The sequence below is a fragment of the Delphinus delphis genome, chromosome 15, assembly GCF_949987515.2.
Source record: "Delphinus delphis chromosome 15, mDelDel1.2, whole genome shotgun sequence".
NCBI classification, from domain to species: domain Eukaryota; kingdom Metazoa; phylum Chordata; class Mammalia; order Artiodactyla; family Delphinidae; genus Delphinus; species Delphinus delphis.
Window position 1 is genome coordinate 50,112,196 of NC_082697.1, and position 27,497 is coordinate 50,139,692.

Genomic DNA, 27,497 nt, shown 5'->3' on the forward strand with positions numbered 1-27,497 from the left:
TAAGTGTAAATTCTAGAACAGAAAAATACAAAATCTAAAATGAAAAATCTGCTGGACAGGTTAACAGCGGATTGAAGATAGCCAGAGAGAGTCAGTATATTTGAAGATAGTTATGTTACCTAATTCAAGTAATAGGAAGAAAAGATTAATAACAATGAACATCAATTACAAATGTGTATCCACTTAATATGAAAAGGCCTAACACTCAACTGGAGACCCAGAAAGGGAGAATAAGGCAGAAAAAAAATATTTGAAGGAAAAATAATTACAGATTTCCCAAATACAGTCACAAAAGGATCAAATTTGTTTCCAAGTAACTTACCCTTATCCCAGGAGAAAACTCAACAATATTGAAAAGAACACACACACAGACTCCAGCACTTGACAACCTAAAACATTTACAGTGTCTGGAATCCAATAAATAATTGCAGACCTGCGAAGCAGGAAAATACGAACCATAACAAAGAGAAGAATCGACCAATAGGGACAACCGGAATTGACATGGAGCCGAGGACTTTACAGTAGTAAATATTTCACGTGCTCAGTAAGGCAGAGGAAAAAGTAGCAGAATAAAGAGACACAGGAGACGGAGGGAGGAGAGCCGGTTCAGACCCACTGGAGGTGAAACTACCTCTGCAGAAGGAAGACAGTCAACTTGCAGCAACAGCAAAGCAACCGCCCCAAATGAAAATAGGAAAAATTCTGGGAAAAAGAATCAGTTGAGCCAGGGGCCAATATATACAAGTGGCTGGAGTCCAGAAGGAGGGGGAGGGCAAGGGATGAAAGGGAACTCCCTACAGACGGGGAGAAAACACGGCAGCTCGCACATCTGATGCAGACAACGTCCAGGCCACACTCAATAAGAAGACAAACACCCAATGAAGCAAGGAGCAGTGTGAGCACTTGCAGGAGGGGACCTGAGCAGGGGCTTGCCACCAGCCACGCAGACAGGGTGTGTTACAACCACAGTGAGACACCACCACACACCTACCTACATCGCAGCCACCACCAGCTGCGTGTCCACTCAATACTTGGACTTTCCTGATGAGATCGCTGCCAACAGGATTTCTTGTGTGTAATGAAATGTTTTGACATTTGCACAACCCAGTGAACCAGTATTTTCCAAACGACCACCATGATGTTACAAAATCATGTATGTGTAAAAGATGGAAGGTAGACCAACGGGTTTTAAGGTAACAAGTACAAAAAGCATGCTGACATGGTTTCAGATTGCTCATTGCAACTAACTTAGGAAACACCACTTGTGGAGTGTGGTGTGGTGTCTAAGACCCGCGAATACTTGACAGGGCTGCTACAAGGTCCTCCCCTTCTCACCTACACATTGGGGTGAAGCTGCGTTTTCATCACAGATTTCATATTTCAGTGAAAACTTATTTTACCACATTGAATGCAGAAGCAGACATGGAGAGTCTGGCTGTCCTGTATTACGTCAGACATTAAAGAGATTTGCAACAATGTAAAACAAAGTTACTTTTCTCACTAAATGTCTTTGTTTTGAAAAATACAGTTATTTTAAATGAAAATGTTACTTATGTTACCATGTAGTGGGTTTTATTTTTAAGTAAATTAACAAATATTTTACAAATTTATTAGCTTATTTTCTAATACAGTAAATATTCGTAGAGATAACCCACATAAAGCTCTTAGGGTCCTCAATAACTTCCCCAGCGTAAAGGGGTCCCAAGACCAAAATGTTTGAGAACTGCTCTGTTAAACTGAATTATCAAAACCCTTCCACAAAGAAAGCTCCAGGACCAGTGGGTTCACTTACACATTCTATCCTACATTTAAGGAAGTGACACCCATCTTACATACACTCTCTCAACTCCAGGAGGTGGGCACCCCAAGTGTTATTAGCAAACTGAGGAGTGAAGGGACAGGAAAGGATGTCTGTGCCTGTCAAATGGCTCAGAAAATACCCATTTTATGTATAAAATAGAAAATTTAAAACACAGAATGAATACATAAATGTGGCAAAATGTTAAAAAAAATGAATCTGGTAAAGAGTTGGGTTCTATTATTCTTGTAACTTCTCAGTTTGAAATTATTTCAAAATAAGAAAGGCTGAAAAGTCAAAAAGAAAATCAAAACTTGGGGAGGTGCCTCCCCCACTGCGAGCTCCGCAGGGGGCTCTGCAGCCAGGATACCCCCATCACCCCGCAACCCCATCAGCCCCAGGTGCGGCCTCACCGTCTGCAGGTCCTCCATCTGCACGTGGCGCTCAACCAGGAAGCCGTATACGTCCCCGACGCGGACGGTGCTGTCCAGGTCCGGCTCCTCCAGGAGCAGCTTGCACTGCCTGACCGACTCCTTGGGGTCCTCGGTGTATGTCCTGCTGGGAGCAGGGACATTCTGAGCCCCAACCCAGGGCACGGCTACACGTCAGGGGTTAGGGCAGGCTCTCGGCCTGGAGGATGCAGCTTTTTTGTTTTGTTTTTGTTTTTGTTTTTTTGCGGTACGCGGGCCTCTCACTGTGGTGGCCTCTCCCATTGTGGAGCACAGGCTCCGGACGCACAGGCTCAGCGGCCATGGCTCATGGGCCCAGCTACTCCGCGGCATGTGGGATCTTCCCGGACCGGGGCACGAACCTGTGTCCCCTGCATCGGCAGGCAGACTCTCAACCACTGCGCCACCAGGGAAGGCCAAGGATGCAGCTTTTGAGAAGGTAATTCCCGTGAACTAAATTAATTCTTTATTGAGTCAATTCATAAATTCACTAATTTGTTTTAACAAAACGTATTGACCGCTTGCAGGGCTGGTACTGGTGCTGCACTAGACTCTGGAGGGCACGGCCTGTCAATGCCAGTCCCGCCCAGGGAGCAGCCTGGGGCAGAGAGGTGAGGGCATGGAGGGGGTGCGTCACTGTGGGGAAGCGTCAGGGAGGGCAGCCCAGGCAAAGGCCAACGCAGTGACGCCCAGGGTCTCCGCAATGCCTGGTGCGGTGCGTGCAGGCGGGGGTGGGACCAGGAGGCCCTGTGAGTCCCCCACAGGCTGGCCCTCTGGCCCCCGCATTCCCCTCCCTCTGTCCAAGCACCCTGCCCTGTGGCTGAGCCCCCTCCCTCCTGCAGCCCTGACGTTCCTGAAGCTACACATCTGAGTGGGGGAGCACCCTTCAAAGAGCCCCACTCCATAAACAGCATTCAAAATGTTTTTGGAAGTCTTTGGAAAGCCTCTTCTCAGATAAGCAAAGTGCTTTCATTGGTTTGGCAGGAGCTGAGCCCTGCTGTCCACACAGGGGTCTTGGAAGCACTGGACTAGCTGCCAGTAGGTAAACAGTAAGACCCCATACGCATTTGGATTTGTGGCCTGTCCTAAAACAGGCGGCGTGCTGCCCGAGCCTCCACCCCACGGGCCCCCTCCCCAGAACCACCTGCTGGACCCCTGCACGCACCTAAGCAGGCCCTGGGCTCCCCTCAGACACAGCCTCTCCTGACACCAACCTGCCTCCCCCGACCACCACTTTCCTCCCTCAAAGGTCTCGGCTGTTTCTGGAACAACCTCCCAAGAGTCGGCCCGGTTCTGCAGGAACCAGAGGAGCCCCGACGTGCATAGAGCAATGGCACACCCTGCCCTTCCCGTCCAGCTGTCCAAGGAGTTCCTTAGAAGAATGTCCATTGGAAGTGCCATGCTGCCCCACGGCTGACGTACCTGCGGGCCTGCATGAAGCGCTTCACCAGTGCCATTTTGCTCTGCAGCTGCGCCAGCCTGGCCTCCTGGTCCAGTGGGCTCCTGGCCTTGGCCTTGGACAGGCACTTGTAGGCCTCAGTCAGTGCCCCGTGGGCCTTGTCGTAGTTCTGGTACTCGTCGATCTCTACCTGCAGGAGGAGGCGTCAGGACCCATGGGTCCTCCACCCACCCGGGGCCCCTGGAAGTGGGGGGTCGGTACCTGGGCACAGGCATCGTAGAAGCCGGCCAGGAGGTCCAGGGCCCGGCCCTTGGTGTAGAAGCTGATGATGCTCTTCATGATCTCCGGGTCCTTCCGCCAGTCCAGGGACTGCAGGTAGTTGGCTGCCATGATGTAGATCTCCTTTTGCCTCGAGACGCCCGCAAAGAACACAATTTTCTCAGTGTCCCCAGACTTGAGCAGTGCTCTCATGGCCTGGACAGAGAAAGAGCCGGGCTGGCCCCTTCCTGGCAAGGTGGACAGAGCTCCCGCCCGACGCTGCAGGTGTGTCTTCAGGACAAGCGAGCTCTGGGCTGCAAAGTCTTGGCAGGCGCCCTCGGAACCCTGCCCAGAAGCTCATCCCACAGGGCACCCATGCGCCGGGCCGCACTCACCTTCAGCCTGTCCCCTGCCTGCGTGTACTTCTTGGTGGCCAGGTGGTAGTTGCCCTGGCGCATGCAGCAGCTGGCAATCTGCTCCAGCAGCTCACGCCGGGACTCTTCAGACAGCTCCTTGCAGTCCTTGGACACCGTCATCTTTTCAGCCATCTCCTCAGTGATGGTCAAGTTCTGCTCCAGGCAGAGCTGCAGGGCTTCGTGATACTGGGAAGGGCCACAGAAACCAAGGGGCAGTCACCTGTGGCCTGGGGGAGAGCCACACCTCCCCGCCTCCTGGGGTGGGGGTGGGGGGAACAGTGCGGCCAGGTGGGGGCACGTGACCTTCTCTTGCTATTGATACTCTAGAGGCAACCAAGGAAACGTGCAGCCCAAAAGGAAGTTATATTCATTGTGGGGGGAAAAGGAGACCAGAAACTAATTTCCTTCTATAATTCTTTTCAAGTTTTCAAAGTAAGGAGTTTAATTAATTTAATTAACTTTCCTTAAAAATTCAAGAAAAATTATATATTCTTCACTTAAGAACGTGTCTTGGGGGGCTTCCCTGGTGGCTCAGTGGTTAAGAATCTGCCTGCCGGGGCTTCCCTGGTGGCGCAGTGGTTGAGAGTCCGCCTGCCGATGCAGGGGGCATGGGTTCGTGCCCCGGTCCGGGAAGATCCCACATGCCGCGGAGCAGCTGGGCCCATGAGCCATGGCCGCTGAGCCTACGCGTCCGGAGCCTGTGCTCCGCAACGGGAGAGGCCACAACAGTGAGAGGCCTGTGTACCGCAAAAAAAAAAAAAAAAAGAATCTGCCTGCCAATGCAGGGGACGTGGGATCGAGCCCTGGTCCGGGAAGATCCCACACGCCGTGGAGCAACTAAGCCCGTGCGCCACAACTACTGAGACCACGCGCTGCAACTACTGAAGCCCGAGCGCTCTAGAGCCCGCGAGCCACAACCACTGAAGCCCGCGCGCCTAGGCCCATGCTCCTCAACAAAGACACCGCAATGAAAAGCCTGCGCACCGCAACGAAGAGTAGCCCCCGCTCGCCCAACTAGAGAAACACCGTGCGCAACAATGAACTCAACGCAGCCAAAAATAAAATAAATTAAAAAAAAAATAAAACAGCCCATTGTGGATTAATAAAAAAGAATGTGTCTTGGGAAGAAAAAGAACTATATCTTGGAGATGATTTGCCCTGCTGACGGCTGTGCTGGGAACCTGCAGGGCATCCTGCCCAGACTCAGAGGGTGGTCCTGCAGGTGCGGAGGTCCTTGTGCCTATGCCACTCACTCATGTATAAGTGTGTTGTTAGCATGACTGCTGACGATAGGAAGCACTGGACCAAGGAAGATGTGCTTGTCACCTGTGGCAGGCGCCACTGCCATGTTCCTACCCGCAGCCTGAGCACAACTGTTTCCCACTACAACCTGGCGGGTTTTCTAGCCTTTTTACTTTACTAGCCTAATTCACAAACAATGGCATCTCCTCACGTCTGATCTGTATTCCCCTGATATGAGTGAGGCTGTGTATCGGACATTCAGGAACCATCCAGATTTCCTTTTTTTAAAACAAACTGACCATATTCTTTGTCCTTCCTCTTGAGTTGTTGGTAGATTTCTTATTGGTTTATAGAAACTCTATACATATTAAGAAGATTGGCCTTTCGGGATATAGGTAGAATACATTTTTTCCCATTTTATTATTCATCTTTGCTTTGTTTATGCTGTGTTTTCCATGTGCTATTTTCAAATTTGTATTTGGTCAAATTGATCAGTCTTTCCCACTATGGCTGTTGGGTTTTGAGTTGTATTTAGAAAATGCCTTCCCTCCTTCAAGGTCATACGAGACACATATGGCTTCTGGTGGCACTGGGCCGCCTCCCTATGCACTTAGATCTCTGACCTGCCTGTAGTTTCCTCAGACGCAGCGGGTGAGAAGGGTTTAACTTCACTTTTCCCAAGTGGCCACCTGGCTGTGTCAACCCCATTCACCGAAGGGCTCATCCCCACTGTTGTGAGATGCTCCTTCACCACATGTAAATGTGCATCCGTATGTGGCTCTATTTCTGGATTTTCTAGTATTTCCTACTGATCTATAGGCCCGATCATGCACTAAACCCCAATTATTCTAGCACTGATATAGTTTATGATCTGGGAGGTTTAATCACCTCTTGCTATACTCTTCTTTCCAGATTTTTCTTGGCTCTTCTGGCTTATCTGGTTTTCACTGTAAAACTACAGAATCCACTTATCTAACTAGAGGAAGCCCTGTGGTATTTTTCCTGGGGTCAGAGTCAGTCTGAAGCGGCCTTAGGGAGGCCAGTCAGTAGGTCTCTCTAACCAAGTACGTGGTGTGTGTGCCTTTTCACTTGCTCAGGAATTCTCCTATCACTCATAATGAGAGACGACACTGCACGTGTGATTCTGGCTGCAGGAAAAAAGATCTTCCAATTAGGACAGGCTGATTCTGGGTGACTAACCATTTTCTATATCTCCATTCAGTTTCCATCAAGGGGAATTTTTCTCCTTAAGGAAGATTAGTGCACATACCCATTAAGACGGCTACTATCAGAAACTAGAAGACAGGGAGTGTTGCGGAGGATGTGGAGAAACTGGGACCCTGGTGCTCTGCTGGTGGGAGCATCAAACGGTTCAGCCGCCGTGGAAACAGTGTGGCGGTTCCACAGAATGTTAGAGCAGAGTTATCATGTGACCCAGCACTTCCCTCTCTGGGTAAATTCCCCAAAGAACTGAAAGCAGGGTCTTGAAGAGATGTTCGCACATTCATGCTCATTCACAACGGTCAAAAGGTAGAGAGAATTCCCTGGCGGTTAGGACGCTGCGCTCTCACTGCCGAGGGCCCAGGTTCCATCCCTAGTTGGCGAACTAAGATCCCACAAGCTGTGCTGGTGTGGCCAAAAAAAAAGGGTAGAAGCAACCCGAACGTCCACCTGTGGATGCTGGACAAGCCAGGTGTGGTCTGTCCGTGCAGAGGCATACGGTTCAGTCTCAAACAGCAGGGACCTTCCAACACACGCTGCAGCGTGGACGGCCTGGGGGACTCTATGCTCGGGCGAAAAGCCAGTCGCAAAGACAAGCGACTCCGCTGACACACGTCCCTAGACTCACACTCAGAGAGACAGAAAGGCGGAGGGTGCGTGCCAGGGGACGGAAGAGTTTGAGTTCTGCGAGACCAGTAGGGTCTTGGAGATCAGCTGCACGAACACGTGAATGTGCTTAACACCACTGAGTTGTACACTCAAAAACCCCTAAGATGGGAACTTTCACGTTATGTGCTCTTTACAACACACACACAGAAGAAAGTGGACTCCTTAGCTATGACTGGAAACAGGCGGCGAGTCCCGCACAGGCCGGCCTGGCCTTCCTGGTGAGCGTGGTTGGTGAGGGTGGCCGCCCGCCCGCAGGGCCCGTACCTTCTTGGCGGCTAGCAGCAGCTCCACCGCCTTCTCGTACTGACTGTGCTCCAGGAAGAAATCGGAGCAGCGGGCCAGGAGGGCGGGGTCTGACTTCTCGTCCAGGTCCTCTGCCACAAGCTGCAGGGCCACAAACTGCTGTGTGGCGAAGGCCAGCTCCAGGGCCTTGGAGAAGTGGCCGGCCTGTGGACAGCGGGGGAGCTCTGAGCAGCACCGTCTGGGCGCCCCACTGTGCCCGGGGCCTGGAGCGGGTGGCCTCACCTTGTGGTACAGCATGACCGCCTGGTCCATCTGCTCACCCTTCTCCTCGTAGTAGCGTGCGGCCTCGATCATGTCCTTGGGGGAGCTCAGCAGGGCCAAATTCATAAGCTGGTCATCCAGGCCGTGCTCCTGTGGGAGCACAGAACGTTGGGGAACTACCTGACATGAGGGCTCTCCGCCTTTTCGACTTTTCTTGAAGTGGGACCCTGGGCTGGAAGACTTTTATGGATGCAGAGCGTCCGATGGCTTCCTAGGTAGGTCTACTGAGTACGAGGCGTGAACAGCCTCCCTGCTGCCCAGGAGCCTGGATAGCAGGGAGCGTCCCCGAGCGCACTTGGGCAGAGTGAGGCGTGAGACGTAGACACCTGCCTGGGTAGGGGTATGACACTCACGACATGAGTCTCTAACTTTCTGTTTGAAACTCTCTCAACAGAAGGTGGGAAGCAGCCTCCCCCACGCGGAGGCGCTGGCAGGGGCTGGGCGCGCACCTTACAGAGGCGAATGGCATTGTTGAAGGCCTGGGCGCGTGTGTAGAAGTGCACGGCCTGCCGCACCTGGTCCTGGCTCTCGTACTGGCGGGCCAGGTGGTAGGAGGCCGCCCAGTTCCCGGTCTCGCTGGCTATCTCTGCGGCCTAGAGACACCAGGGACAGGGGTTTTGCGTGCAGCCTCCTCTGCCAAGCAGCCCGCCTCCCTCCGGAGCTCCTACCTTCTGGATATTGCCCTGGAAGCAGTAAACGCGGACCAGAGAGAAGTAGTCGTGCGCCAGCTCATAGTAGCGAAGTGCGGCATCCATCTCGGCCTGGCTCTCCAGGTACTGGGCCCACCACCTCCACAGGGTCCTGCGAAGAGCCGCATGCGCTCCCTCAGGCCCCTCTCCCGCCGGAAGTGAGCCCTGGGTCCCACACCAGCAGCCAGGAGACATGGACGCTGGGTGGATGAGCCCGAGTGAGGTCCCTGGGGGAGGCCCCCGCCCGGTGCCCTGGGGACCAGCTCACGTGTGAGGCTCTGGGGGGAAGCCCTCCCAGGCCCAGCCACTCACTTGTCCTTCATCTTGTTGATGTATAGCTCCAGGGCCTGCAGGTCCTCCGCCAGCATCCGTGGCACCTCGAAGCGGTGCGTGTCTGATTTCTCGTAGCTGCGGGAGAAGAGAAAGCGCCGCTCACTCCCTGGTTCAGCTTGCAGCTCAATGGCCTGTGCACCCGACTAAAAGCTCCACCACTAGCACTGTCCGGTGGGCACAGGCCCGACCAGCGCTGCGGCCTAGAGACCCAGAGCCTGGCAGGTCCTCCTAAAGCACAGAGCTCAGGCCCCCCCAAAGCCCTCCCACCAAGATGGTGCTGGTCTGGATCTTCCTCTGAGAACCTCCGAGGCCCCCTCACTGGGGCAGCAGAGGCAAGAGGTCCTGGCTGCCCGCCCGTGCTCACTAGCTGAGGGCCAGGCTGCAGTCCCCGCTGGCCTCCAGGTGCCGGGCGTAATTGTAGTAGGTGGTGCGCAGGTGCACGCGGTCGTGTCGCTCAGCCACCTCAATGGCCCTCTGCCACTGGCCCTCTGCCTGCAGGAGCCTATTGAGGAGGTCGTAGCGCCCGCATTTCTTGTACAGATGCTCCGCATCCTCCTGAGGGAAGGAAGTGTGCCTGTTGGCGCCGACGATGCCCCCAACGGCAGCCAAAAGTCACCAGGGATCCACCGTGGCAGGCGGCAGGGCAGCCAGGCCATCAACCCGCCCACGACTGAGACCACAACACACCCTGGGTGGGATGGACACTTTGGGGCATGGGCGGGGATGGTCAAGACGACACTGGAGAGGGCAGGCCTGCCCGTCAGCCAGTGGGTCTGAGCTCCACCCAGACCCCATCAGACCTGTGGGTGTCTGCTCCCGACTGTCCCCAGCCCGACAGTGAGCTGTGCCCGGCCACTCGGCCTGCATCTCCTGCGACTTCCATCGGCCTCTCTGGGCCACAGGGGTACAAGGGGCCGTGAGCTCCGCAAACACGCAGGAGGCAGGGAGGGGACCGGCGTGGAGTGGGGTGGCCTCGGAGGCTCTGCAGGGGGCTCCCTCCCCCCCACCCCCATTTTGGCCTCAGCTTGTTTGAGGGGGTTTCTGTTCCCTGCAACCCAAGGGCCCGGACAAGCACACACTGTGTGTGGGAGGCTGGCCTGCCCATCGGGGTGGTGCCCACTCACCAGCATGCCCAGCTGTATGGCCAACACGGCCACCCTGGCCTCTGGCTCTGGCTCCTGCTCAGCCTCCCGCAGCGCTCGGGCTCCGCGCGCGTGGCCCATGTGCCCCAGGCACACCTTGGCAACATCCAGCCGCTGAGTCTTCACGCACATGCGCGCCATGTTCTCCCAGACAGCCTCGCTGCAGTGAAGGACACGTGGCTCCAATGAGCTGCCGCTCCCATGACTCGGGCCCCAGCAAGACCCGTGCCAGGCAGCACGGGGACCCAGCTGGACACATGGTCTCCGAGAAGGGGGCCGTGTGCGAGCCCAACAGCTTCACCCACAGAGCAACGTGGCAAACTGGGACCCACATGGCCTCCCGGGAAGAAAACGGGTGAGACACCTGTGTCCCAGGGGTGCAGGGGCTGGTGTACCTCTCACGGCTGGCCCTGGGGCCTGCTCCTTGAGCAGGCTCCCTCCCTCGGCCACAAGGGGTCCCGTGAAGACCCCGGAGAGTGTCTTGTGCAGGCTGCCAGGCCCCACCGTGCCCCTCAGTGAACACTTGCTTCTCCCCCCCGGCACCTGGCACCTCTGTCCCAGGCTGAACTCCTAGTGCTCCCTCCACCCTCACACAGAGCCCCTGGGTCAGGCGGGGAGTGGGGTCCCCCAACTCCAAGGACAAGCATGACACCCAGGTGGGCCCTGCCATGTGCTGAATGGAGGCGGGGGGCCCGGGGGCGGACCTGCAGAGCTGCCCTCTGACACCCCTGGCACAGGCTTGGGCCAGGCTCTTCCTTCCTTGTTTGGAGGTTTCTAGCATCTCTCTCCCTCCAATGCTGATGGGGGCTCCTGCCCGTCCCCTAGCAGGTCCCAGGACAACCTCAGACCCAGGACGGCCTCCCTGAGAAAAGATGCTGGCAGGAGGGAGGATGCCCTGGGGCCCCTCCTCCTGGGGCTTCATCCCCTGATGACCCCAGAGCCCTGAGAACAGACCAGTAAGTAACTTCTGGGATGCGAGCGGCTGGTGGCCCTCAGGATGCGTGAGTCACTGCGGACTCCACCCGTCCGTTCTCAAGGAGCCCCTGGGCGAGCAGCGTGGAAGCAGGGTGCCAGCCACTCCCGACAGCCTTTCCGTGGGCAGCTTTACCCCATGTGAGTCCTGGGGTCTGTGCATCCAACCGAAAGTCCATGTGGACACCCGCCTAGTCCCCGCCAGAGCCGTGAGCGCTTCCTGCTGTCTGGTAGCGTCTGCACCCTGTCAAGTGAGGGGCAGATGGGCTCCGAGCGGCCTGACGCTTGGGAAAGACTTGTCCTCTGAGAAGCTCCCAGAGCGAGCCAGAGGACCCTCCTCTTGGGCTGCTCTGTGGAGACCCTGGTGGGACGGAGCAGTGGTTGACTACTCCCAGCTTCACGTCCCACCAAGCGGCACACACGCTGTGTCCAAACCTCCTGTGTGTCTCTGCTCTAAGACAACACTGCTGCTGGTCCGCGTGAAGGAGCAGGGGAGGCCTTGACAGGGCCAAAGACCTGGACCGCGGAGAACAGGAAGGGCCCCTGGGGTGGCACACGATGGATGAGGGGGTCCTTGGAGGACTCGGTCATCCTGACTCAAGGTCTGCTCCCAGGCCGGCCACCCTCCCCCTCCCCAGCCCAGCTGTCCACTCCACCCAAGCCCGAGGCTGGGGGCTGGTCCGATAGGAGCCCCAGCAGGTGGCCCGGCCTGCTCCCCGCCCAGCCTGGGAGAGAGCTGGATGGCTCAAGGGCTGTTCCCAGGACAAGCAAAGCAGGGGCTACAGTTCCTGAAACCCCCTGCTTGCTTTTCAACGGAAATTAGCCACTTAAAGACTGGCTCAGGATAAGCGATTCTAATGAGTAAGGAGGGAAATCCACGCTCTTTTAATGGAAACTTTGAGGAAAACTTCCTTTTCGAGGCGATCTACTGCACTGTGTGCACAGGAGCCCCAGCCCTAGTCCTCAGAGTGGGTGCCCTCCCACAGGGTCTTCTGAGCTGACAGACCCCCAGATGCCTCCCCACCCACAGAGCGGCTGGAGTGAGAGCAGGGGGAGCAGGGGGGCAACCCCGCTTCTGGCACAGCCGAGGGAAGAGGGAAAGTGGCAAGAACTCAGCTGACACGTTTGCTACAAGCTCTGGTGGGAAAAATCCAAAGGACTTAAAATTCCTCCGGGAGCTGATGGACAGATGTTTCTTGAGAACCTTGATTCTCCAAAGACCCTCTGCCTTTTAGGAATGTAAACTTGGGGCGGGAACTTCCAGGGCCGACCAGTTTGGTTTCAGCACAGGCCCAGGCTGAATGAGTCGCAGCCCAGAGGATTTGAGCAGAGCAGATGACTATCTCTCTGAGCGCCCCTCAGCCTGACGGCTTATGCGACACAGGGCAGGGCACCCAGTGCAGGACCTGGGCCCTTGCTGCCCACACACACCCCGTCAGCAGCAGACAGGGCCCAGGCCCTCAGGCCTCGCCGGGTGCACGGCTCGTCCAGAACCCAGCCTCTTGCACCTCAAGGACGATGGCCTGTTCTGGCGGGTCTCCAAGTATGGGTGAGGGTCTCAGCTGGGAGGTGGAGGAGTCCAGGGGGCCTCCCCACCACACTGGCCCTTCTCTGCTGCACACCTATGGGTGCGTGGCACCCATATGCTGGGGGAGTGACCGATGGCTGGGGGACGCCCAGTCCCCAAGGTGGGCGACTGGTCACCAGCGCCCTGCCTGCCCCGAGCCACCGGGTCGAGACAGACAGCGGGGCCTGTGGGCCTGCCAGGCCGGCATCCCTGGCCTCCACTTTCAGGGAAGGTGGGGAGGGCGGGGGAGGGTCCCGGAGCAGGCCTCCAGAAGAAGGCCCCCCTGCCTTTCCTATCAGGAAACACATCCTGTTAGTGTCTGGCTGCTATTTGTTGCAGTTGGCTACGCCCTCCAGCTCACCAAAAACAGCCTCAAAAACAACCATTTCCTCTCTGCTGAGAGACAGGGGGAAAACGCAGGCGCGAGGCACACACACACTCACTCACACACGCACGCGCATCCCTGCAGCAACCCGTTTGCTTTCCAGGACCAGCTGTTGGGTGGCGGAGGCACCGGGAAGGGGCTCAGGCAGCGGAGGCCCCAGTGGCTCACTTGTGCTGCTCCCAGCGGCCCTGCTCAGAGCCCTGCTCCGCACTGGTCCTGAGAGTGAGGCCCAGGCACCCCGCGTTGCTGCCTGCCTTGCAAGTGATTTCTGTTCTCTTCGCCTCCTCCTCCTCCCAGGAAGACGGCGCGCTCACGACTCTGGACTCTCGCTGGTGCCCCTGCTTCCTCCCCGGGATGGGCAGCTCGGAAGGCTTCAGCTCAGGCCTGGCCCTGCTCCAGGTGCAGGAAGGAGGGTAAGGAGGGCCGCGAGGCGGGCGCCCCCGCACCTGTCGCATGGGCCTTCCTGACACCTCCAAGCATGAGCGGTGATGTCCTCTAGCCACCCCTGGTGACAGCAGCTGACCGACTGGGACTGGGACTTTCTCCACGACAAGGGGACGGCACCGCAGTCCGCAATGACTGTCCAGAAAGTGGTGGCCACGGCCGTGCTGGTGGCCCTCGTCTCTCTCATTCTCAACAACGCGGCGGCCTTCACCCCCAACTGGGTGTACCAGACGCTGGAGGACGGGCGCAGGCGGAGCGTGGGGCTGTGGCGGTCCTGCTGGCTGGACAGGGCCAGGGGAGGGCCAAGCCCGGGGGCCAGGCCCGGGCAGGCGGACGCGCGGGACTGCGAGGCCCTGGGCTGGGGCTCCGAGGCGGCGGGCTTCCAGGAGTCGCGAGGCACCGTCAAACGTAAGTCTGCTTATTTTCCTTCCTCCTTTAAAGCGGCTGTGGATGCAGGCACATCTGCTGACGGGTGATGGGTGCTCTGCTCACAGGGGCAACCTTGGCTCTTGGGGACCCAAGCGAGCCCCAAGCTCCAAGCCCACCCTGCTCCGGCCCCTTTGGTACAGAATTCTTCCTGTGCAGGAGGGGGCTTTCTCTCTGCCGTCATGCATAGCTACAGTACGGATACATTAACCAAAGCAAGGAAAATATGTTTTTCCTGGTGGAAAATAAAGATTGTTAATGAGTAAAATAAACAAGAAGCTTAAAAACATGCGGCTGGGTTTGGACTTCATTCCACAGTTGTCAGGGTCGTTAATGCAGTGGGCAGCATAGAGGGAGACGCTCCAGGAACCGCCTGTAGGTGGGATGCCCAGGAGAGACTGGGAGACTGATGGCCTTCAGAGGGCAGAGAAGAGCCGACTTCTGCGAGCAGGGGCCTGGCTCCCTTCTGCCCAGTGGTCCTGTCTGGTTTGTCACATCCGGCACAGGGTCCATTACAGCTCTGAAAAGTGGGAACTTGACTTTGAAAGGGGGGTAGGGTTTGAGTGTACGGGAAGGAAGGTTCATAAATATGAAACGCTTGTCACCTAATGTGTAGACACATGGCAACAGCAGCCGATGGGCAAAGGTCTCCCCAGTGACGACCCTTTAAAACTGCAGACAAGAGTCTAACATGTAGACCACATCACCTGTTCTGAATACACCACTTGTCCTTAGGAAAACGTGGCTCTGGCCAGGCCTCTGCTGGCTGCTCCAGAGGGCACGCCTCACTCAACTCAGGCGTGATGGCCCTCAGAATCCTGACCCACGAGGGAATGGGAGTGGGGGGATGTTGCCTCCACTTCACAGGCAAAGAGACTGAGGCTGCAGGAGGCGTGTGGCTCCGTTCAGGTCCCCGAGGGGATGTGAACCCGTCTTTGCACGTGGACCCCCTCGCAGCACAGCCTGGGGGTGTCTTTCATCGGGAGTGGCTGGCTTGCCAGCCCGCCCCCACCCTTTGCAAGCAGAGAGCCACAACCTCCCTTAAAAAGGGCGGGGCTTCCCTGGTGGCACAGTGGTTGAGAGTCCGCCTGCCGATGCAGGGGACACGGGTTTGTGCCCCGGTCCGGGAAGATCCCACATGCCGCGGAGCGGCTGGGCCCATGAGCCATGGCCGCTGAGCCTGCGCGTCCGGAGCCTGCCTGTCCTCCGCAATGGGAGAGGCCACAACAGTGAGAGGCCCACGTACCGCAAAAAAACAAAACAAAACAAACAAAAAAGGGCGAAGAGCCTGAATGAATCAATGAGCTTCTGTGAGCTCTCAGATCAGGGGCCTGTGGGGGGCTGGGTAGGTCAGCTGAACTTGGGTCGCTGTGACCTGCCAGTCAGACTGGTCCCTCTGGGCTCTAGGTCTGTCCTGAGGAGCAGTGAAAGCCAGTGACTGGGGCTCTAGCGTGGGCTCCGCGCAGGCCACGCCTCTCCCACCCCACAAGTGCACTGCACGCCCCCCACCCCCCGCCACAGAGCAACCCCCCACCCCGGGGGGAGGCCCCACGTCAGCCCAGCCCCTGCCCTGGGCTCAAGGCCTCCAATGCCGCACAGGTGCCCCCTCCGGGCATCCGTCCCCCCCGCCCCCTTGTTGAGCCGCGTCGGGTCAGGTCAGGCCAGGAAGACACAGGCCGGGACGCTCTCTGCCTCCAGACCGCACAGCCACCCTGCTGCATGTCCCGAGCGCACCGCTCACCTGCCCTCGTTTGCTGTCCCTCCCTGACCACCTGATAAGTCCCCTGAACAACTTTTAAAACATCCTCCTGCCATAACACGGCATTTGTGGCAGCTGACCTTTAATGATGCCCTGAGCATCAGAGGTTTTCCCAGAACAAGGGAAATGTCTTTGGAGCTTCTCGTGAACGAGGCTGAGACCAGGGAGAGGGGCTGGCAGATGTCTCACCAACTCCCAGGGACGGAGCACTGCTGCCCTGGGGGTTCCGGAGCTGGGGGCTTCTGGCCTGGTTTCTGGGCTGCCCCCTTCAATCAAACCAGCTCCCAGTCTCATCAGCTCTCATGCAAAACCTCAGCCCAGGCTTTGCCCCCGATGGTCCAGCCTCCAGCCAGGCTAGGGACAGGGAGAAGGAGTGGGTGGCCTCGACCATGGAATCACCTCCGTCTGTCCATCCCGAGCCCCGTGTGGGGGTACCGAGGGGGCGAGACTCGTGTTGCTTCACCCTAGAATTCCAGACATGATGCAGGTGGCCAGGGCAGCTCTCAGGGACAGCAGCCATGCTCCTGCCGGCTCTGTGCCCAAGTCCTGGCAGAGCCCGCAGAGCTGAGCCAGAGCCACTTGGCACATTGGGCCAACACCACCATCCCCCAACGTAACAAGCTCTAGTGAGGGTGTCCCGAGCATGCTGGGTCAGGGGACGACCCTGGGTCAGGCCCTCCAGCTGCCCCCATGTCACGCCAGGTCCCGTCCTCGAGGACAAGGCCCTTCCCCACGCTGGCTCACTGGGCATGTGCGGCGGCTGTGATTTTTTGTTACTCATCAGGTGGGGGCCTGGAGGTACCTCACAGCCCAGGACGGGGTCAGTCTTGCTTTCTGGCCCCCGTTCTCTCTGCCACTTTTCATCTCTCTAAGTTTTGTGTATTCTGTCGGGCACCTGTGTCCTTGCCCTGAAGCCAGGGGGGATGTGAATAAACACGTAATTAAATCTCCTGGGGTGACCGCTGCTGTCTCCTGGGAGGCAGCCTCACAGGGCACTGGGGTGGGAAGGGGCACAGCGACTGTCCAGCCAGCAGACACTCACGGCCACGTTCTCATGGCTCCTCAAAGCCCAGTGCTGCTGCCCAGGCCGTGCACACAGCAAGTGTGAGGACCCGTCAAACGTCCAGGCTTGGTGGGTGCTAGTGAGGACTGGTCCCCTCTGGGTGGCTGGGAAAGGGGGCATGGCCAAGGGGAGAGTCCGCCACCTCAGCCTTTACAGCCTCGGGCAACTGGGTACTAGGCAGCGGCCCAGCTCGAATGCTTGGAGGGTGGATTGCTGCCAGGGTGTGTGGCATGGGCCTGAGCGCTCAGAGCCGCTGGGGCCACCGGGAGGGCAGGGCCTCGTGGTGCCAGCACCAACACACTGCAGCGCAGACACTCCCGGCATGGCCAGCCCGTTGGTGCACGTCTTTCCTTGCCTGTGAGGCTGGGCCCCGGAACCGGAAGGACATTCCTGGGCCCAGAATGGATCCAGGTTCTGCCCTGTGTTGTGAACACCCATCACGTTTTAACAGCCCTCATCCCTGAGGCCACCTCCACTTCCAAACTCTATGACCTCTTAGAGTAGCAGGACCTTCTGTACGGGCGTTTGAAGGGTAAAAATTGTTGCAAAGAAAACAGCGTGAAAAAGGCAGGAAGAGTGTGATGAACAGCAGCCTCCATGGGAAGCCAGCTGGTGTTCCAGAGTCTGTGGCCCGAGTAACTGGACCCCCGTGCTGACAGAGGAGCCGCGTGTCCTCCTGCTCCCACGTGTGGTCACGGGGACGCGAGACCTCATGAGCAGCCAGGAAGGTTTCTGTAAATCTCGAGCGCTAGCAGCCCTGCCGCCCCAGCCTTGGGGGAGAGGAGGGGTCTGAGCCTGTGTGCGGGGAGCCCACTTTGTTCTCCGGCCCAGCCTCTGTCCTTTCTTCGAGTTGCTCCGGAGCTGCTGCCACACCACTGCCAGAAGCCCTGCGCTCACCAGGCTGCACCGCCCACCCCCGGCTCCTCGTCTCCCTGAGTTTTAAAGGGTCAGGGTTCCCAGCGACTGCAGCTATGCTTTGTGGTAACTTTGAAGACTACAGAACCCAGAACATGAGCGCTCGGTCACCCGGCAGTGAGGTCCACGGAGCATGTGCGGCCGCGCAAGGAGCAGGCGAGAGTGTCACAGGCAGCGTCAAGCCCTGGCAGAGGCGCCGTCCGTCCATCTGTCTGCCTGGGAATGCTCCTTGGCCCTCAGTGCCAGGCTCTCCTTCCAGAAGCCCTCTGCCCCTCCACCCTCAGGGCTGCTCTGACTTCGCAGCAGCCCGAGGCTCCTGCACCACAGTCCAGAGCCAGGCCTGGGATCTGGGAAGGGTGAAACCCCTCAAGCTCCGGACAGCAGGAGGGAGGCCAGCGGGAAGCAGCAGGTCGAGACCCCTGGGCAGGAGGAGCTGACCCTCCGTGGCAGGAAGCGGCACAACGCCCCCACGAGACTCTGGACTCCACAAGCGCTAAATGTGAATGCCACCTGCCCGCAGAGCATGAATCAGACAGCGCTGCACTTGAAGCCTGGGGGGCGGGGGGCACTTTTACAGCATGGAAGGACCACAGGGAAGGGGCCTGACTTCACGGTGGATGGCTTTGCCCTCCAGCACATGGGTGGGAAAATTGACTCCCCTGATGGCCTCTTGATGACACCTCCATGGCCCCCACCTTTGCAGTCCAAGCATTGGGCTGCCCCATCCTCCTTCTGCCCTGTGTGCACAGCCTCCAAATGCCTTGCTCAGGGACCAGGGGCAGGTGGGGGCTGGGAAGGGAGTGGTGAGACTCGCTGAGACGGAGGGAGGAGTCCCGGGAGGGGCAGGCAGCCCAGTCTCGAGCGGTCTCGCCCGTGCTGACCGCCTGCTTCTCTCCCTCCGGCCCCTCACAGTGCAGTTCGACATGATGCGAGCCTGCAACCTGGTGGCCACGGCGGCACTTGCCGCAGGCCAGCTCACCTTCGTCTTGGGGCTGACGGGCCTGCCCCTGATGTCACCCGATTCCCAGTGCTGGGAGGAGGCCATGGCTGCTGCGTTCCAGCTGGCAAGTAAGTATCCTCACCCGGGTCCCGGCCAGGCTGAGCAGCCGCATCCCCAGCTCCTGTCAGGGCTGGCAGGTTGGCTGTGGCTTCTAAAGTCATGGTGACCCCTGTGGGTCACGCTCCCACCCCACCCGTCACTGTGGGCAGCAGCAAAACAGAAATACACACAGGGGCGGAGCACTGAGGTGCAACCAGATGGGTTTCTGTCTGTTTGCTCAAGGCCTCCTGGCCCTTCCCATCTAAGACAAGGTGCCAAGGCTCACGGTGACCTGCTTTGCTTTCCAAAGTCTTCGGCATCTGGTGTTTTCTTTGCCCCTCTGTAGCCTGTGTGGCAGGCAGCCTGGGTTCACGCTCCTCCCATGAGGGTGCAGCAGCCTGCTGCAGGCACTTGGGCACATGGGCAGAGGGGGGCGCCCTTCTGACCCCTTGCCTGCCTCCATGGCCTTCCTGGCTAACGGTTAGCAGACGGGGAGTTCTGGGCACGCATGGTTCCCAGCCGGCGACCTGCATGCTCGGTTATAAATGCAGCTTCCTGGGGCCCGGCTGGGGTGAGCAGGGCCCTCCTGTAAGAAGCACAGACAAAGAGTGGAGGACCCCGCCAAGCACACAGGGACGCACATGCAACACTAGGGCCAGAAAAGCGTGATGGGGGCAGTGTGGAGGAGAGCAGCGAGGCTTTGGCCATCAGCAAACAATCCAGAAGCCACCTCGGCCTCTGGGGGCGACTGCAGGCTGAAATGGGGCAGGGCCTGGGCACACTGTAGTCTTCACAGGGCGAGTGCAGCAGCGCCGTGGATGATCAATGGAACTGTTCCAGGAGGCTCTGCACAATGACCACGGAAGCCCCAAAGCGTCCACCCGGCACCCCAGAGAGCGGAGGGGCGTCTGTGCTGGTTTCCCCTCTCCCTCTGCCTGCCTCACTGGCCCAGGTTTAATGATCACGGGAACCTGGGAGCTCAGGTTTCCTGCTGCCTATGGGGAAGGTCAGATGGGTGGCTGATGGGACAGAGGAAGGGCCAGGACGTCACCAGCCCACCGCCTGCCTCTCCGGCTCGGTGGAGAAGGCAGTGTCCCAACCATGAGGGTGCAGTTTCAACACACGCGGCGGGAGGAACGGCAGGAAATACGAGTGAATCACTTGGGGAATAATGGATCCTGGCCCTCATCGTCCTGGAGAAACACAATTTCCAGAATGCAGCTGACAGGCTGGCAGCACTCGTGCTGGAAAGTGCCGGGTGGGACTCGGAAACAGGCCCTGTTCACAGAAGGCCAGTCACTTCCCTGTGGCCGGGCAGGACAGAGGGCGTCGCCAAGGCCTAGGAAAGAGCGCAGGCTTTGATGTCAGGAGAACAGAACTGTGTCCGGCCCTACGGCTTACCAGCCATGTGAACGGGGCAAAGCCACACCTCAGTTCACCCAACTGCAAAATGGGGTAATGCCCACCCTGCCTGGGGCAATTCTGAGAGTTAACCAGGTACATGAAGCGGGACCTCGGACCTCCACCTCCTCCCTCCTCTAGGACTGTGAGGAAAAACACGGACATTCCAATGCCACACATGTAGGAAAATCACCCACCTGCCCTCTGCTGACCTTAGGGCTGTAAATCAAGCAGTTTCCTCGCCTCACTGAAACCACCCACCTCTCTCACGTGGGATCATCTGAAATTCCATCCCTTCAAGAAGGAAGTGGAAGATTTTGCAACGTGATTGGAAAAGCTGGATTAGAAACAGATATTTTAGTGGCATTAAAGGAATAAAAGTAACAGCTCTTGATTCTGAAAGTAACTCCTCCTAGCAGGATGATCAAATCTGTCATTGCATTTCTTAAGAAACTTCTTTGAGACACTTATTCAGAATTATTAGAAAAAATATTGTGGGTTTGGTGTCAAAACTGACGTCTTACTTTCTGTAAACTCTTGTTTCAGAACAAAATATTGTTTCCAAATAACACAACAAAAAAATGGAAACAGGGGAACCCCCATTAACTAAAATCAAACTGTCTTGCATCAGTCGGTGGGGGTTGGGGGGCACTGCCAAAGGTCTGGGGGTCAGGGGCTGTCCTGGCCAAGTGGGGGCTGGGGGCACATGCTGCTTTCCTGAGTATTTCCAGGCCAGCACAGCCTCTGGAAAGGTTGGACCAGGTTCTGTCCAAAAACCATCAGACAGGCAGAGGCCCACGGAAAAAGCCAGAAGCCCCGAGCAGCACCTGTGGCACTTCAGATGGTCCCTCTGCCTCCGCAGGCCCCCTCTCCCCGTGGTGTCCGACGGTTACCCCCAGTGGGTCTGCTGTGCCCAAAAAGGAAATGCATTTGGCCCTGTTTAGACTTGTTTCATTGACAAACAGTACAGAACATAGCTCTGTGCCTTTCTTCTATCACACTGCTAATTTTAGAGTTAGGTTTTTTCCTGTGCTCTGGTCTGTTTTAAACAGTCAGGGAGAGACTGAAGGGCGCCAGGATATCCTGTCCCAGGAGGGGGAAATGCCTGCTGGTACCTGTTATGCAAGGGAACCTTGAGTCCCCAGTGCTGGGGCCAGAGGGTGGGCGGGGGGAGAGAGGTGCTCGTGAAGGGGGGAAGCACACGGATTCCCCGGGAGGCCGGGACCAGCCGGAGAGCAACACCCCAGTGGGAGGAGACAGGAGGCCGGCCGCTTGCCCATTCATCCCACGGCCGTTTCTGGCCGTTTCCACCACGCTTGCGTGATGCCCAGCCCGGGTCTGTGAAAGGGCGGCCCCCGCTTCTCAGGGCTGTGGCTCCAAAGGACGCTGTCCCAGACACCAGGGAGAACCCAGGAAACGCTGCTCTTGCAGGGCAACAGCGTGACTACCAACCGTTTCACCGGGTTTGCTCTACTGAACTCAGGCCACCGCATGCAATAGTTTGCAATTTCTTTGCAGAATTTTCCGAGTGTGATTTTAATTTACCTTAAAGTTGAAAAAAGTCCTTTCAGTCCCTTATTCCACCCCCACCCATAAGCTGAACACTCTGTGAAAGCACTGTGTTCGCTGGGGTCACAGCAGCTGTCCACCAGCCCCAGCCTGGCCCACCCTGCCTCAGACCCAGCAGGACGATTTCAAGAGCGGCATTTCGTGGACCTTGTGGGCTTCACATCTGCAGGCTTTCTCTCTCCACTTCTGGAAATCCTAAGACTTTTTCTTATGATGAAAAACTTACACCCTAAGGGCCGCTTACTCCGCGCCGTGAGAAGGCTGACTTTATCGTCCCAAAGGTCAGTCGGGGTGATGCACGGTGTCTGTCTTGTCAACTTGTGAGCTGGTGGAGATCATGCTGTTCTCGCAAACCTGCTCATAGGAACGTACCACTTTCTGTGCTTTACTATAAAGCAGCACTTGGCTTGGGCCAGACACTTCGCTTTCCTGTCTTCTGAGCCCACTTCCCAAGCCCAGTCCTGCCCCCGCACCCTGGGGAGAGTGTCACCTTCTCCTTCCCTAGACTCTCTCCCTAAGGGGGAGGCACTTGTCCCCACCTTCTGCTGCTCACAGCTGAGCCTCGAGTGCTCTGTACATGTTCCAGGGCCTTGGCCAGCGCTGCCCTGTGGATGCTGAGGCAGGTGTGATGCTTGAGGGCTCAGGGCTCAGTCACATGGTCTTCCCACCTGTGGGCCCTGCGTGTGCTTGATGGCCACTCCAGAGGAAGGCCTGTGACCGCCAGTGGAGCCCTGGGAAGCCGGCAGGAAGGAATAGAGGAGAGGGCGCTGTGAACCACAGCGCCACAGCCGCCGGCTCACAGAAAGGGACTATTTGCTTTGGAAACAAGTTCATGAGGACGGAATTGACTCCACGTGCAGAAGTCCGTGCATTTGCTAAAAACTCTCCCCTTAGATTCGTTTCTGTACAAACAGCGATGTCACTGAAAAATTCAGGAGAAAGGGGACCTGAACATCAGGAGAATGGAGAAACTGCACTTCAGGCTGGCGGTGGCGAGAGAAACTTATCAAAGTAAAAGGCCAGTTTGATTTCAGGAGGATGTGCCCACACGGCCAGCGCAGGCAGCCGTTACCTCTCTGCGTCTCTGTGGCTTTCCGCCATTGCCGCGTGGCACATGCTTGGTCCCCACATCCCATGCATCTGCTCAGGCCACACCGCCCCCACTGGCCCAGGGCAGAGTCCACGTGTCCCTGAGCCAGCCCCACTGTGACATCCACCCACGGCCCAGCCCCTGGGCCCACTGTTCCAGTCAGTTCTTTGTATTTTCCTACTGCAGGAATAAATGTATTTTTTTTTATGTTAGGGAAGCATATCCCTTCTCTGACTGTACGTGTTCCAAGTTGAACTAAGATAAAGCAAAAGGGCTTCCCTGGTCGCGCAGTGGTTGAGAGTCCGCCTGCCGATGCAGCGGACACGGGTTCGTGCCCCGGTCCGGGAAGATCCCACATGCTGTGGAGCAGCTGGGCCCGTGAGCCATAGCCGCTGAGCCTGCGCGTCTGGAGCCTGTGCTCCGCAACGGGAGAGGCCACAACAGTGAGAGGCCCGCGTACCGCAAAAAAAAAAAAAAAAAAAAAAAGTCCCTCCAAGAGGCTCCGCGCTCCCCCAGCCTGTCACCCCCACCACTCTTCCTGCTGGTTTTGCAGACGTGGGTGGCTGTGCCCGGCTGTGCCCGGCTGTCTGTTCACATGTGAATTCATACTTCTTTCATCTTGTGACATAAGAAAGAGTCTTCTCCATTGTAGGCCGTACAGCTGAACATACGGAGGAAGTTAATACGCTGAGTAAAACGGCAACAAAGCAACAGCCTGCCCCGTTTCCAAAAAAACGGACGATGTGATCTTAAGAACCATAGTAGCCCTGACGCTGGCAAGTGGGTGGGTGTTCCCCACCTGAAGGGAGCAGCGCCTCCCCCACCCTCACCCCCACAGCCCTCATCCTAAACAGGGGCACCTGGATCAACAGGTGGGTGACTGCCCAACTGAGCGCTCAGGGGCCAGGACAGGAGGACGGGAGGCGCCCTCCCACCAGGCAGATGGAGCTCAGGATGGTGGTGCCAGGAAAGGCAGGGGGACCAGCACGCAGCGTGAGAAGACTCAAGGCCAGGCGTGTCTTGAGGGCCGGGAGACGCTAAAGCGTGTCCTCTACGGCCTCCACAGGGCGACCAGCGCAGCCGTGGGAACGTGGCAACGAGAGGCACGTGGCCAGAGTCGTGACACGCTTTAGGAAGTGCTTGTTAATAGAAGACTGTAAAGTTAGTTGCACTTCTAGAATATTCTAACTGCCTTACTATGAACCTTATGTACAAAGGACTCAGGAGACACACAAGTGACACCGAGAAGCCCATGTGCGCTGCCTCCAGCCCCGGTCAGTGGTGGCCGCCCGTTGGCTGGGCCTGTCTGAACCGAGCACAGAGCAGCTGTGTCTCCCCCGTGGCCCGTGGCCCGTGGCCCGTGGCCCAGCACCTCGTCTCCAAGGACGCGCATTTCAGATGCTCTGATGTGGGTCCCGGTCATGTTTCCTGTGACCTGTGACAAGCAGGGTCTCATTCGGGCGCAGTCCTGGGAGTGGGTCGCGGGTCCCAGGGCCATGTGTGTGCCCTGCTGGCATGCCCCGTGCTTTCCTCAGTCAGGCCCTGTCCAGGTCGGGGTCTCACAATTCCCAAGTCTCCACTGGACGGCCTTGCAGTAAATTCAAGGTCTTCTGTTCTCAGTGACGCAAACCAACCCCATGTCAGATAGCCGATGGCCCTGGAGGCTGTGCGGAAGCCCAGTTCCTTCGCCTGTTCCCTTCTGATGGACGACGCTGCAGATCTGTGCTGAGGCCAGGAGGCTGGTCCATGTGGCCTGTTGCTCCTCCGACCCCACTCCCCCGAGATCATCAAACCCCTTGGCTAGGTAGCCCAGGGAGCCCCACCCTCTGCTGTGGTGACCAGGGTGAGTCAATTTCTTGGAACCCAACATGCCTGAGGAGGACAAAGGCCCTCGGGGGCCCAGCGTGGTCCAGACAGGACTCCCAGCCCCTCCTGGACTTGTCTCGTCTCCTGCCCTGGGCTCTGGCCAGGCCGAACTGCCCGCTGCAGCCCCTCCACCTGCCCTGCACTGTGACATCTGCACATCTGTTCATGCTGGTCCCCCACTCCCTGTGGCCTCCTGGCTTTCCTCAGGAAACCAGATCATGTATGACCTGGTGTGGCCCCGGAGCAAAGGGCAGCAGTGATGCCCGCTGACGATTCTAATAGCTGTGTCATGACTTAGTGCTGGGGCACAGGCTGGAGTTTTCTAGAAACACAAGCATTCTGGAAGCATTTCTGCGCCTTCCAGAAAGTATGAATTAAACATTTAACTGCCCCGGTCGTGTCCTAAACAATGGTGATGGTGACTAATCCCTGTGCTAATTCTCTATGGTACTTTGTGGAGCTTTTTATACATGGAAAGCTTCTCGATACTTCCTTTCTGTTAAAAATAACTAATTCTGTTTGTCATGCACACTGGCAAAAAGAAACTTCTGGCATTCCTCTCTCCCAGCTAGGAGTACATACATCCTCTGCCCATGATTTTGTGCCACCCGAGTTTTGCGTTAGTGAGGGAAGGAGTTAGGACCTGTGTTTTGTGTAATGCAAATGAAAGTACTTTGTGTGTTCCCTTGTTTTCACTATGTCTTTGGGCATTTTTTGCCAGCCAGGGAGCTTGTTGTGCCTTCTTTCAACAAGACTCAGAAGGACGGGGTGGGATGGGGCGATGGGAGCGAGGCCTCTGCCCCGTCCCAGCCATCAGGGGTTCCAGCCCAGATTCAGTGCCCTGTTAGCCTAGCTGACAGATCTTGGGTGCGAAATCCTGGTTTTCCTATTGTAAGAACTAATAAAATCAAGTCTTTGGAGCTCCTTAAAGATACAACTATGGAAATGACGATGTGACGGTATTAACAGCTGACCGAGAGGGGACATGGCCGACTTAACTGAGTCCACACAGGACGCTGTGCACAGTCCTGGACCCCCCCGTGTCACCTGGAGAGAGGAGGGGACGGAGGGAGACCCGCAGGGGACCGGGTGGGTGAGGGGGACATTCTAGAACCAGCCGAGTCTATTCAGCCACAGTTCAGCTCCCCCCCCCCACTCCCCCCACCCCGAATGTGCAGGCCCTCCGCCGTCTCAGGTTTTGAAAGAAAATATTTCCTCTGGAAGCAAACACTAAGAATAAGAAAACTCTTAAAAACAGGAATTCAAACTAAGTTAAATACAAATCTGAGTTGTTTCCAGGTAAGACTTAGAAAATATCTGCGTTTGCTTTCACTTTGAATGAATTAGGCGTTTATAAGCCAGAGCGGACCTTCCACGGAGTTACCGCTGGACTGTTCGGGGTGGGGAAGTGGGTGTCAGTGTCACCTCCATGGGGAGGGCGGCCAAGGAAGTGGCCTGACACCTGCCAGGTCACAGGAAGCACGTGAGCCCCTATGACCATCCAGGGTCAGGATTGAGCAGACAGCCCCCGCAACAGCCACCAGACCCAAAAGTCCCATAAAATTCAGCTTGACCCCAAGGCACCAGCACCGAGTGGAGCTGGGCTCTCAGCCCCAGGAGGACAGGGTTGGGTGGGAGGAGAAGCGGGAGCGGCCCCACGGCTGGACCCGCGGCCTCCCCCGCTCCCTGTCTCACCCTGTCCTTCGTCCGCAGGTTTTGTTCTGGTCATCGGGCTGGTAACGTTCTACAGAATCGGCCCGTACACCAACCTGTCCTGGTCTTGCTACCTGAACATCGGGGCCTGCCTGCTGGCCACCCTGGCTGCGGCCATGCTCATCTGGAACGTCCTGCACAGGAGGGAGGACTGCATGGCCCCCCGCGTCATCGTCATCAGCCGCTCCCTGACTGCACGCTTCCGCCGCGGGCTGGACAATGACTACGTGGAGTCGCCGTGCTGAGGGCGGCGGGAGGCCGCTCGGGGCTCCGTCCACCGCAGGGACCATCTGAGAAGCAGGGCGCTGCCTGCGCGGCTTCCCATGAGAGCACATGTATGACACTCATTCACTACGTTATACACGAACACAGGGCGTGACCACATACTGGCTGCGTCCCACCCCCACCCCCCCAACCCCGCCACGGCCCACTTCACGCTCGCGCACGTCCTGTCCTGGAGACCAGCTCCGGAGAGGCACGTCCGGGATGGCAGCCACCTCGCTCTCTGCCCTGGCCCAGGAGTAATTTATTCTGTATCTGCCAAGAGGGGCGTCCTGGGTCATATTTACTTTGATAAAGCAGAACACAGGGAATAGTTCTGAACTGTCCGTGATCTTCCTCCAGGGACTCAGAATTTACAGTCAGATGGTTACGGCTTTACAACAGGACTGTGTTAGTGATGTCCATTTACTCCTGATTATCTTCCTAAGTTAAAATAAAACACAAACCTCTTACCACGGTTTAAAACTTGTGTTTATCCATTACACTGCCACCTGGTGAAGGAATATAGCTTATTCTTCTGTAGCTTTGTGGGTCAGCAGTCAGAGGAAGGGTTGACACATTTTACAGGCCAGGGGGCAGAGCGCTGGGGACCACTCATGGCTCACTCATGTTTCCGTTCAGAAGTCCCCGTTTCTACAGACCCTAAGCACTGGCTGGACAGCGGCAGGTCCACAGTTGGCACAGTATGAAGGAAAAAGTCTATTGGCTTAAAAAATTTCAGAGATTGATTCACTTTTTTCCCTAGAAAAGTCTTCAGTGCATCCAGCCAAACTTGGTGGGCTACAGAAGACCTTCCCAGCACCAGCCTGGTGCCAGCAGCCCTGGA

At 57.1% G+C, this 27,497-nt stretch overlaps 2 protein-coding genes and 1 long non-coding RNA gene across 5 annotated transcripts in view; 2 read left to right on the top strand and 1 right to left on the bottom strand.

Moving 5' to 3' along the window:
* IFT140 (intraflagellar transport 140) overlaps positions 1–27,497 on the bottom strand; it is a 70,182-nt gene that overhangs the window by 3,353 nt on the left and 39,332 nt on the right. For both annotated transcript variants that reach the window (XM_060031460.1, XM_060031461.1), the window contains exons 20-30: positions 10,163–10,340; positions 9,403–9,593; positions 9,018–9,113; positions 8,685–8,817; positions 8,466–8,609; positions 7,978–8,106; positions 7,717–7,899; positions 4,300–4,506; positions 3,908–4,120; positions 3,670–3,836; positions 2,212–2,353 (exon numbers count right to left, since the gene is read on the bottom strand). In XM_060031460.1, coding sequence (XP_059887443.1) covers positions 2,212–2,353; positions 3,670–3,836; positions 3,908–4,120; positions 4,300–4,506; positions 7,717–7,899; positions 7,978–8,106; positions 8,466–8,609; positions 8,685–8,817; positions 9,018–9,113; positions 9,403–9,593; positions 10,163–10,340 — 1,783 coding nt within the window. The remainder of the gene's footprint in view (positions 1–2,211; positions 2,354–3,669; positions 3,837–3,907; positions 4,121–4,299; positions 4,507–7,716; positions 7,900–7,977; positions 8,107–8,465; positions 8,610–8,684; positions 8,818–9,017; positions 9,114–9,402; positions 9,594–10,162; positions 10,341–27,497) is intronic.
* On the top strand, positions 2,673–3,695 carry LOC132437890 (uncharacterized). Its single transcript, XR_009522113.1, has 4 exons — positions 2,673–2,686; positions 2,775–2,858; positions 3,232–3,289; positions 3,497–3,695. It is a non-coding gene; the product is annotated as an uncharacterized lncRNA (long non-coding RNA).
* On the top strand, positions 11,046–27,222 carry TMEM204 (transmembrane protein 204). 2 transcript variants are annotated; one of them, XM_060031464.1, is made up of 4 exons: positions 11,046–11,136; positions 13,402–13,956; positions 18,624–18,779; positions 26,390–27,222. In XM_060031464.1, the coding sequence occupies exons 2-4, from the start codon at positions 13,680–13,682 to the stop codon at positions 26,632–26,634; spliced, it is 678 nt and encodes a 225-aa protein (XP_059887447.1). In that variant the 5' UTR covers positions 11,046–11,136; positions 13,402–13,679; the 3' UTR covers positions 26,635–27,222. The 2 variants fall into 2 exon arrangements, with proteins under 2 accessions (XP_059887447.1, XP_059887446.1); XM_060031463.1 differs by lacking the exon at positions 11,046–11,136 and having other exon boundaries at positions 13,134–13,956.